This window comes from Xiphias gladius, chromosome 2 (assembly GCF_016859285.1).
Source record: "Xiphias gladius isolate SHS-SW01 ecotype Sanya breed wild chromosome 2, ASM1685928v1, whole genome shotgun sequence".
In the NCBI taxonomy this organism is placed as follows: Eukaryota; Metazoa; Chordata; class Actinopteri; order Istiophoriformes; family Xiphiidae; genus Xiphias; species Xiphias gladius.
The window spans coordinates 5,554,457-5,566,643 of NC_053401.1; the positions used below are offsets into that span (position 1 = coordinate 5,554,457).

At 40.2% G+C, this 12,187-nt stretch overlaps 1 protein-coding gene across 2 annotated transcripts in view; it reads right to left on the minus strand.

Annotated features, from left to right (window-relative positions):
- lin7a (lin-7 homolog A (C. elegans)) overlaps positions 1 to 12,187 on the minus strand; it is a 40,189-nt gene that overhangs the window by 16,542 nt on the left and 11,460 nt on the right. For both annotated transcript variants that reach the window (XM_040145787.1, XM_040145777.1), the window contains exon 2: positions 4,041 to 4,159. In XM_040145787.1, the coding sequence (XP_040001721.1) occupies positions 4,041 to 4,159 (119 nt within the window). The remainder of the gene's footprint in view (positions 1 to 4,040; positions 4,160 to 12,187) is intronic.

A 12,187-nucleotide genomic window follows, 5' to 3' on the forward strand; every position in this document is an offset into this window, starting at 1 on the left:
TCTGCAGAAAGGATGACTGAAATATATAAGTATAAGTAATTTACGGATCAACTGACCTCCAATCCAGCTATAATAATGAATATAAACCGATCATATGATTCGTCAGTGAAATCAAAATCTGCCAAGTAACTAGTAACTAACGCCGTCAAATAAATGCGATGGATTATACAGTAGAATATTTACCTTGGATACACAGTATAGGGGAGCAGTACTATAAAGTAATCAATTATTTAAAAATAAATAATTACTCAGTTACTTTACAGCACTGCTTAACAATACTAACTAAATTACCACAGGTATAAAGGGCATGAAATCATGTGTCATGTGAAACAGCACCATTTGTCAGCACTCTACACTGTATAGTATAGTATACTCTGTACGTCTGTCAACTTCTTGTTTGGTAGTTCCTTCCTCTTTGCTTTGTACGGTTCCCGTTTGACACAGTGGCACCATTTTTCAGACCGTTTAAATAACTTTGCAGTTTTTTGAACTACGTCACTGGCAGGTTTGGCCTCACTGGAGCTCTGCTGTTTCCTACAAGCTATGCTCACAGAGAAACTGCTCGCTGTCAACGTGTGTCATTTGTTTCCCTACCAATGTCCAAATGGCAGCTAAAGCGTAATTGACATTTTTACAGCTGTGTTTGGGAAACTCAAAGCACTGGGTTAGGGGTTAGGGAAAGGTAGCGGTGTTAAATATTGAAAAATTCAACACAAAAATGCATTTACTATTCAGTTATTAACCAAAACCATGATCTTTTTCTATCCATAACTTTTAAGTGCTTTAATAGCAAAAAAACCTAACAGCACATACTGTGAAGGAAAAGAAACCCTAGTTTTCTAGCATTAAAGTCCTGCGCCTTGTATGCAAAACCACCCATCCCAACCTTTCCCCTATCACTTCCTGTGAAACACGGTATAATGACCGTCTGTTATCACTAAATCCAATGGGACCCAATTTGGAAGCAGTGTTTGTAATTGTGAAAAGACCCTCTTCATTATTTTGTTTACCCCTTATTAATCTTTAAGTTACAAAGACAAAGTGCCAAAAACCTTTGGCTTAGAAAATGAGTTTTGTAAACCATAAATCTCCGTAGCTGGAGTAGAAAATCCTGGAGTTACTGATACAGATCAGTAATTGAAAACTTATTAAGGTTATTTTGTACTCTGCAGGAGTAAAATCACTTCCCTTAATTTAAAGTGGAGCTACTCCCTGACATACTGATCAAGTCTGCTAATTGTCTGCCTTCATTCCAGGACAAATTATACGGTCACTTTGTATACGATTAACTTGCGACACGGAGGCCATCCTGGCATCTGTGATCCGTTTTCCCCGGCTCTTCGTGGTCCTGTTTGCTGATCGATTACATGTCACTGGGTAATGCTACAGTACATCAACACCGACAGACAGTAGAAAATATACAAGATCTGTCGTTATCGGCCCGTTACAGCCGGTGAGTGAGTGATCTCGTTTGCTCTGTACTCCATCCACCTGATGAGTGGTGTTAAGATGATGGATCACTGGTAGGTCGTTTTGCGTGCATGCCACTGAAAGCATTTTAACATGCCTTCAGCATCTCAACATTCAACACTTTATTCCGTCCCCGTGAAATGCGATTAAAACCAATCTCTAACAGTGATTTGCTCAATTAAAATTCAGCGCAACAAGCTTATCAAACCTTCCAGTTAATGAAATGCTCGTAATGTTTTCTGGCCCTGTTATCATTTAAATACTCTTTTTTTTTTTCATGCAGTCAAAAAAATTAACTGACGCTCTGAGTTTTGGTGTTCAGCTCCGGCATTAATAAATCAGGGGCGACAATCTCACAACTTTCCCATGCATCAAATATTCCAGTTTTTGCACTTATTCTTAAGAAGACAATATTGATACTAAGCTGTTTACATGGCTGATGAAAATGAATATTCCCCTAATAATCCTGTTTACATGCAGCCGTGCACACTCTGATTAATCTAAAACGCCTCCCTCCCTCTTTCATTACTTTCCACCGACTTATTGAGAAAGGTCGGCGGTGCGACATTTGCGCAGACCCAAAAAGCTGCTGATAATCAAGTCTTTCATAATGTTTAAAAATAGGTATGTTTCTCCTTCCGTCCAGAAATGTGGGCGTTTTTTTTGTCTTGCTGGTTTGTGCAGAACATACAGATCTGACTACAAACAGTGGCAGAAGACCACGTGTCAAATGGGCTTTATAAATGCCCAAGGAATGCTCCTATAACCCGAATAATATAAGTATATCTCACATGTCTTAATCGGATAATAACTAGAATAACTAGCTTTTGTTTGCTATCTGAAACACCCGCAGCCCTGTTGCGCCCGGCGACTGATCAAAAAGCTGTTTGGAAGTTAGGCTGTCATGCCAGTGTTAAAGACTACGTTGCAAACAGGTGGTTTTACCCTAAAGTCGGCACCGTGTTCAGCTGCAGCGTCTCTACAACTCAAGTCTGCTGTAAGCAAAAGGGTCGTTGAGGATGAAGCTTTCATCCTGTGCAGCATTTGGGTCATCAGAGAGAAGGCATGCATCCGAAGGAAAGAAAGAGACCTAAAAAGAGTGGCTGGGATATAAAAAAAAAGAGAAAGTCTTCTATGCTATATGAGACTAATTGTTTGCTTAATGTTACTTCATCATTTAGCCAATAATTCAAAGATTATTTGTTTTATTAATTTTTGTCCAGTCTCCTGCATTAATAGGTTTTTTTTTTTCCCTCATCCATTATTCATCATTCAGAAAACTTCCCTCTTGGCCATGATAAGATTTCATTATAAGCACAAACATACAACATAAATGCAGCATAAAAATCGCTCTCATAACCTCTTTTACTAGTTTTTTTTCTAAAGAACCTCTTCACCAATAATGCACTTTGATGAAGCACTAGCCGCCTGTTCTGAGGGTGTGCTCGTACAGAACCCAAGGTTCTGTGTGAGCAACTTGAGAGACCTTGAGAGAAACATTTGTGCTTCCCCCTAGACTTTAGCAATCCACTTCATATCGTAAACATACAGAGATGAGAGGAAAAACAAGAGCGGCTGCAGGGAAATAAGGGAAAGAGAAATTTTAAGAGGATATTTCCAATAAATGTACCCGGTGTGTTTCACAGGGTTCAAACTGACACAGGGGTGGCATTTGATTAATGCATTCTGATCCACTTTGCTTCGTGGTCTTTTAGTGCCGTCCGGATGTTGTTGCATATGGTATGAATGCAAACTGTTTCACAAGAAAAGCCCCGTTAAGAAATGAAGGGGTTTCTCTCCACTGAACTGCTAGAGGGCTTTTAATTTGAAATGTTTACAGGGAGTGTTGAGTTTGTATTAACAGCATAATGCTGGAATATTAACAGGGCAAACGGGAGCAGATCAAGACAAGACTTATTCAAATATGACTAATTATACTTACCAAACAGAGGGAATTAGAAATAAAGGTCTGCCTTTAATAAAGGCCTGTTACCTTCAGCATTTGAGAGTAATATAAAGGCCCTTGTCACTATTTGAGGAAATGCAGTATATTTGTGCGATTACACCACCAAAGTGCTAAATGGTGGTGGTGGGGTTTCTATGCCACTGTGCTGAGTTACTTCGTGTACTTCAAACGTCGGCGTCTGATCATGACGGAGTTGGCGACCAAGCAGCCACTCACAGCTGCTGCGGTCGGCATCGTGTGTAACCCGTTCTCGACAAAGTTGCAGCATAACTTACACAGTACTTACTAGTGCAATGAGTCAGCTATTGTCAAGGATTTTTTTTTTTTCCACAAAAAGTGATGTGCTTTACTTTTCTGATTTCTTTGGAATAAACAGAGAAAGTATTAAGATGTTGGGACGGACAACGCAGCAACCGTGACCGAAGAGGTGACAGAGCAGCAACTTCAACAGCAGCACCGAGGAGAAACGTCACAGCAGTGACCACAATGACTGACTGGAGGAGCAGTGCAAAAATATCGCACCAAAGGAGAAGAAAAAGAATCAAAACACATGAGTCATGTTGGTGTTCACGGACCAGTGGTTCCCTCCGTGATGGTGACTCACCTCTCTGATGGCTGTGCAGAACTCACTCTGAAGGACCTTCTTCAGAGACTGGAGCTTGTGACCGGGGACGTCACCCGACTCCTGCAGCTTCTCCAGCAGCTCGATAGCCCTGGCAACGTCTGACAGAAGGAGAAGGAGGAGAGGATGGGTATGAGTGCATGTGTATGGGCACAGCCAGGAGAAAAAGGTGCTGGAGGGAATCAGCGGGTAGGGTAATAGGAAATAGACTCAAGGCCAGCATTGGCAAGAAAGACGGACCGGCAACCCCATCCACGGATCGTTTTCATTGGCTCGGCTTTTACGCATGAGAATAAAGGAGAGGGGGAATAGGCCGGGTACGCATTTGCTCAAAGGTTAACACTACCTAGTTAGGGTAGGCACTGGTAGTCATTACAAAGCATTTACACTAAACTGTAAGCCTTAAGTTAGAGGCGGTGACTTCGGGGGTCAACTGAGCTCTCCTCCCCTAATTACCCTCTCTTGAATGAGTCCGTCAGCTTGGCCCATTCATTTCTCGCCCTCTGAAACCGGCTTGCCCAATCGTGATACATAATGGATGGACAGGGAAGTGATTTGGTACTCAATCACTGGACTTGGACTGTTGGGTCAATAGCATGTTTTATTCAACCTGTGTGACCAGAGAGTGACCACATTAAGAGGGATGATTGGTACAGTTTTAGAGTGGCGCTGGTGAGTTTTCCCCATATTGTTCTTTCACCCTAAAATAGATTGATCTGTTTGTTGTTACATGTACTACATGGCTAATGTGGCAACAAATGATTTTTAATAGATTAATCTGTTGATTATTTATTTATTATCAATTGTTTGGTCTATAAAGTGTTAGGATATTGAAAAAGCCAATAAGTAGTTCCCAGACCCAGGGTTATGTCTTCAGATTGCTCGTTTTGAATAATTGTCCAACCTTCAAAAATATTCAAATTTTCTTTTTTTTTTTAAAAATAAAACAGGGAGAAGCTCCAATCCTCACACATGATGAATAAATCTTTAAGCTCTTCAAACACCAGAAAAATTAGTTTTGGGACTGCTTTCAAATGTATTTTATTTAGATGCATTTCAGAGTTCATCCGGTTGATTTGACATCACACGCTAACAGCAGCAGAACATCTCCACCACATTTGACTTGACAGTTGAGCTGCTGGTTTAGATTCATGTCACCACACCATGCAACAGCAGCATCTTTTTTTTAAGACCTTCCACAGCTTTGTAGCCAAGCGGGGACAGATGAACACAGAACAGGCACCGGTGCATATGTACACATTCTCTATATTAAAGTACATGTGTTCTATAGTAGCCAGAGATGCTCGTGTATCTCATATATATATATATATATATATAGATAGATATACACATAAAAGACAAATGGAGTAAACAACTAGTTGATTAATCAATAACAATTTAAGTAATCGAATGTTTAAGATATTTATCAAGCAAAAATGCCAAACATTTGCTGCTTTTTCTCTGTTTTACGTCACTTTAAAATGAACTTCTTTTGGTTCTGGACCTCTGATCTGACAAAACAAGCCACTTGTCACCTTGGTGTGTTGGACAAATGGGCATTTTTCAGTATTCTGTAACATTTAATAGACTAAACAGTCAACCGTTTAATCAACAATGAAAATAATTACTGTACAAGTTGCAGCCCCTAATCACAATTAAAGTTGATTTAAAGGGCCCTGCATCTACACAGTAATGGGACGTACACAGCTTCAGGAAAACAGGTGTTATTTCAGCAAGCAGTGGATAGAGACTGACTAATCAGTTTCTCTCCAAACTGTCATCCTATTACCAGTGTTTCTTTTCTCAGAACACAGTGATAAACACAAATTGTTCTTTAGGACATCAGACTCACACACACACACACACACACACACACACACACACACACACACACACACACACACACACACACACACACACACACACACACAAACGCACACTGATATTGAATTCTGGGAATATAAAGTAACTCAATAAAGCAGACAAGAGACAGAGCAGCTTTTACTGTTTCCAGAACTGTGGGAGACAAGAAAAGAAGTAGTCTTGAGCTCTGACTGTGTGAATATTTTATAAGGACATAAAAAGGAAACATGATACATACTACGAATATACCCTTTATTTCATTTCGCCTTTATACTACATAAGACAATGGGCACGCCTCACAGAAATCCAACGCCTGTTTCTATTCCAAGTACAGTGTAATGAAGCACTGAGAATTGTATTGATCCACTTGAAATTGCAAGTTCAGTTCCCATCAACACCGGTTTCGGCTCAGATAAACTAGTCCAGGGCGAACTGCATTGGCAGGTGAGAGCTGGCAATGGGGCGAGTCATCAGGATGATGCTAATAAGCCATTAGTCAAACAACTCTACACATCCACAAATTCTTTTTTGGGTCCATTTTGCCTGCCAGCCATTCCATATCCTATCCAACTAGCAGTTGCCCTCCGTGAGCCAGTCCCAGTCACCTATTCCCCACACCCACCTGCGCACCTGCTCGCCATTCCCCAGTTGACATTTCTCTAAGCGCCACCCCGCTTAGCTATTGTGGTCTCGCCTCTCAAGCTTTCTGTTCCTGCACAATAAATAATCCAATTTCCAACGATAATGCTGGCAGAGTTCCCACTCGATTTACCACTTGTTCGTCATTTTTCAAACAATGGGTTACTGATTTAATTCGGATGGGGATATAGAAAACAGTCATATCACTGCAGGACAGGAACTGTCAATTTTGCCAGCTAAAATGAAACGACATCTGCCGCTAGCACATTTTATGGGTTGTGGCTAACTAGGTAATTAAGCTACACTTAGCTATAAAAGTGGGTTAAATACTGTCCAAAACTGGCTTTTTAATGTTCCCGCTGACTCGTATTAAAGGTCCTATATCGTGAAAATGGGCTATGATTGTGTTTTGTATTTTATTTTTTAACTCAGAGGTGTCAAATAAAAGCTGTAAAAATATGAAGTTGCTTACTGCTGCCATCTCTCTAGCTCCCCCACAACAAGATGCCCCCCCCCCCCCACACACACACACACAGCTTTACAAGCCAGTAAGAATTTCATCCGGTTTCTACATCGAAACCACAGTTGTCTGTGGGAGGGTGGGACAGTGTAAACAAACTTGTGTTGGTAACTGTAAGTTAAGGACAGAAAGTTCTGTTAGCAGTTGTTGTCAAGAGCGGCGACTCCGCCCTTTTGGCGGTCTTGGAGGTTTTAGGTACCAGCGGTGTCGGGGCGGACAGAGGTGTGCTGGTCTGTGGCTGGACATGTGTATTGCGAGGTGAACCGACCTTCAGTGACAGCTGAGAACAACAGAGATTTGTTCACGTCCATGTGAGTGATACAACATTCCCTGATTAACTTGAGTATTTTCATCTGAAAAAGAAATCCCACACATGGGGTTTTAAAGAGCTGATATTCTGCTTAGTACGCTGTACTAATATTTTATGTCATTGTGAATACGTCTTTTTTTTTTTTTTTTACCCCTATGCCTGAATATCAAAAAACATAGATTCTAAATAGCTTTTAATGAGCTGGTACATTTCCAAGCAGCAAGGGCATCTGTCTAGGAGGTTTATGAGCATTTCTTTCTCATTAAAATGGAGGTCAAGGGTCATCCAGGAAAGAGGGTTTTTTTTTTTTTTTCGCAATGCTCATTAGCACCATTTTCTTTATCCACATCAAGGACTTTGTCTAGGCATTTGGATCTTAACTTCAAAGATTGATGTTGCTGGTGCTTTCATCTCGCTGATCAGATGTGATGCCTGCCCATTTCCTGATATAATATTTCTAACCTAAATAGTGGTAAAACAATTTCCTAAGGTTTACATCAAAGAGAGGAGCTGCACAATTTAAATTCATTAAATGTTTCATGGTTAACTATAGTGACAGCTATTGTAGTAACTAAAGTATTCAAAGCCAGCTCTAGTCTATATATGTGATGTTCATTAGCAGTTTTATCCCCATGTTTAAAGCACAGGGACACACAGTGGTTGATTACAGGGGAGTGTAAATGCAGATGTCCACACAAAAACAAACGGTAGTAAGTGGTAATGATTTCGCTCTGTAGTTCTCACTGAGCAGCTCAGGGGTAACGAAATGTCTGCTGGCACTGTAGCGACATATTTTTCCTTTAGTGCTTCTAGTGATATCTAATCTCAGACACAGAAAATATGTGTAAAGATTTTCTGCTTTGATGCCATGCCGTTTTTCATGCACATAACAAATCAAGGTATGGTCTAAGTGTAGCATGAAATAGGGTTTGAATAACTAGCACATGTCCGCTGGATTATTTCTAGCACATAATATAGTGCATGACATTTCCCTCCCTTTTGTTTATGTCTTTAGCGCTACCCTGCAACTCTAATGAACCACGGAGATTTAAGAGATTTGAGCAAAAATGTCCCATGAGTGCACTTCAATACCAATTGCTCTGTATGCTTAATGTAAAAGTGGGCCAGCCGATGAGCCGTGGCTGATCATGTGTAAAAACCCAGGGGCTGAGGCACTGAAGGGTGATTGTGTTCCATGACAAAGCAGCTGAGATGACTGCAGGGGATCACAGTTACGTCACATTAACAGGAAATGATTCCCGAATCAGATGTGCAGTGAAATGACGTGCCTCATTACCTAATAGTCTAGCAGAGAGAGGGAGGAAAAAAAGTGCCTGGATGACCTTGTGCACTGACATAACCTTGCCGAAAGACCACACTCGTCTTATACCTTCAGCTGAGAAAAGACGCTGACGGAACAAAAGAAGCAGAGTTCACGATGATACCGAGTTACCACCCACGTTACATGCCTTATATGCACTGTCTATGAATAGCTTCAGCTGGAGGGAAACACAGGAAACATGATCCCACCCCAGACTCACCAACTCTGCTAAGTGATAACAACATGCATGAGCACTGCTGGATTTCACAAATTTTACAATGTGTCATTAAAAAAAATAATTCACAGCATTTTAAGCGATGCAAACCGTTGACTTCACCAGTGGTGAAACAAAAACTGTGTTATGTTATCCCACTTTAAACTTCTGCTACAGTAATTTTTAGAGGCCAATATTGTACTGTTTACTCTTTATTTGACAGCTATAGTTAATGGTTATTTTACACATTAACATTTGCCTCACATTAACCTGTGAAGATATGAAATACATTTCACTGTTCCAGATTAATTGAGGCATCAGTAATGATATAAAACTCTCAAAGGGTATTCTGCAATATGTGTACTTTTCTGGGGCAGGACTTGTTTTGGACTGGGCATTAGTATCTGATCTATTATTCTTGATCAACTTTCAGTGCAATCTTGTTAACGTTTTAAGTAATATGGCAAACTTGTTAGAGTTCACTTGTCTATTTATACAACCTAAAGGCATAGAGCAACATCCCTATTCATTTGAAGTTGTTTTCCTGGCCACCTGGCGAATGTAAGTCTCCAGTCTCCTTTTTAGCTCTGTTTTTGGTCTCCACCAACTCCTACTCTTCCATCCTTGCCATGCAGCCAACATGGGCATTTCTCGCCTGTCATCCTCATATGTCTGCCACACACACTTGAACACGTGTTCCCACTCCCCTCATCAACCCTTCAGTATATACACTTATTATGCAACTCAGCCTTCTTGTCCCAGCTTGTCTGTCTTGTTATGTCTCTTTGACTGGCCTTTTGGGCACGCTCTTTGTCCTGACTACCTGCATGTTACCAACCCTTGCTTTTGTTCTTTGCTTTTATCCTACCTGTTTTCTTCTGAGTTGTGCATTTTACCTGTCCTAACGAGCTGTTTCATGAGTAAAATATTCTAACACTTTTGCCACCGCTAGACTTCACAGGAACCCTGACCTAATCACTCTTTCACTGAAAATGCAGTGGAGGGAAATAAGCTTGCACCTTTGAGTGCTTTATTGTACTATATTGACTTCAATCTAGACCCAGTGACCCAACGTTTTGTGCTCTGGGGGATTAAATGGGTCCAGATGTGTGCAACATCTGTACAGGGTTTTACATCCCCTTCAATGAAAACTATAAGCTCAAGCTTCCAGAACTGCCAAATTTAGCATATCTCTGAAGCAAACAGACTGTCTGCAATTAGGTTGTTCTTACAGTGTAGGTTGACAGATTCTTCTCCAAAGAAAAAGAGGAAAGGATTTTGATGATGCTGTATCCAAATGATGAGGCTGTTGGTGACACAAGTATCTTTCTCTCTCATTATCCACCAGAAAAAGCTTAGAAAAACAGCATCAAGATATCACAATGCTCAAAGGCAAGTCATGAGTTGTAATTACAGAGTATCTTTTGACGTCTGTCAGGAGTTGTGACACCAGTCAAAGTAACTTAGTGCAAATTACATCAAGTTACAGTTACAGGGTAATGCACTGTTGCCATATTAAGCAGAATGATGACACTAGCAGAGATCTTCTCAGCAGTTAATTTTCTCTGCTACACTTAGGATGAAGGAATTCTTATTAGTGAATTACTTGCTTATTGAATGAGTTTAATGCAAATTTTTTAATTACGTAATTGTCAAGACTTTCTCCGAGCAAAGTTCCCAGTGAGTGCTGATGATGGAATAACAATATTTATGGGGGCTCATTACAGAAATCTCAAAAAAAAAAAAAAAACCAATGCAATAAAGTCCAAAAGATTTTACTGCTGGCGCCTCCCCCCACTTTTATGCTCTCTTACTAGCCATTCAAGGGATTCTACTGCTTCAAACAGAATTAAAATACTTGGGAAGAAGCGGTTTCGTTTTCCAAAAGTTTCACGCTATTTTTCACATCAAATTGAAGGAAGGATTGAAATTGTCATCACATATGCTGAGTAAAGCACCAGAGGATTTAAGGTGCCTTCAAGTGGGATAGGGTTCACTGTGTTTGCAAAAGGACTGGCAAGTAATTGAAAAGTTTCAGATGGCTCCGGGTTCATGAGTGATGGTGGCACAGTGGCATTTTCTACTTTTTGTTTTCTAATGACAACATCCATTTTTGTTGACGGTTGCTTAGCAGCAGTGTTCATAAGATTTGAATGCCAAACATACAGTGTACTTCCCATTTCGAAAATATGACCCCGTGACATCACTTTGAAGGCACGCACTATAAGACAGAAGGGGAGCCTGGGAAAACAGGCAGGCAAGCAAAACATTCAATACTAATGGACCTCAACAACTTGGGTTTCTATTAAAAGATTTCTAATCTTTTTTCAAGACACAAAGACAAAAGCACAAGAACAGAAGCGTATCAGAAACAAAAGATGAGGCTTCCACGTTTCATGCGTGTTCGGAGAGATTAAAAGAAAAACAACGCAAAACCCTTCAAAAATGAAAACCTCTATCGCAAGACGCATGAACACTCATTATAAATCTGATAATCTTGTATCTATTGAGCAATTTTTTTGTGTAGCACTGTATTGTTCTGGTAAAACAAAATCTGGCCAAACATCAAGACATTTTTAACAGCATATCAATATATCAATGGTGAAAATCCTATTTTGGTGTGAATCTCTCAAACAGCAAAAGCTCTGATTCCTAATTTCAACAACATGGGCGAAATATTTTGTCCCAGAAGCAGACTAAGAATAAAAATTTCTCCACTAACACAGGCATAAACACACTAGAACATAATGCAGGTACAGGACATGTTGTAGTTTGAGTAAAGGGGGGGGGGTTGTCTAATGTTTCCTTGCTTCTTGAGAAAAACTCTCTCGGTTCTTACAGCTATCCAGCTACATGGTCTGAATGCAAGAATTCCCTCGTCTCCCTCTCTCTCTCTCTCTAGAGGCTGTAGAAGGGCTTTCTAACTAACTGAGCCGGAGATCGACAAAAAACAAAATAAGGACAAATTGGTACAGAAAACAATAATTCCTGAAAGGAACAAAACATCATAGATGGAGTATAACAGTGTAGGAGCTTGTAATGGAGGATTTTTCGTAGTTTATTCGTACTTGCACCAGCAATGTTAGGTTCTAAATCAGTTGTGTAGCTCTGTGTAGCGGTTTCAGGTCACCTATTGAACAAATCATTGTTCTCATTTGATAATACTAGCTTTACATTCATGATCCTACTCTTAACTCATCACACACTCATAATCCGTACACACGTACAAAAAGTCTTAAAAGTTTTCTTGCTTTCAACCTAT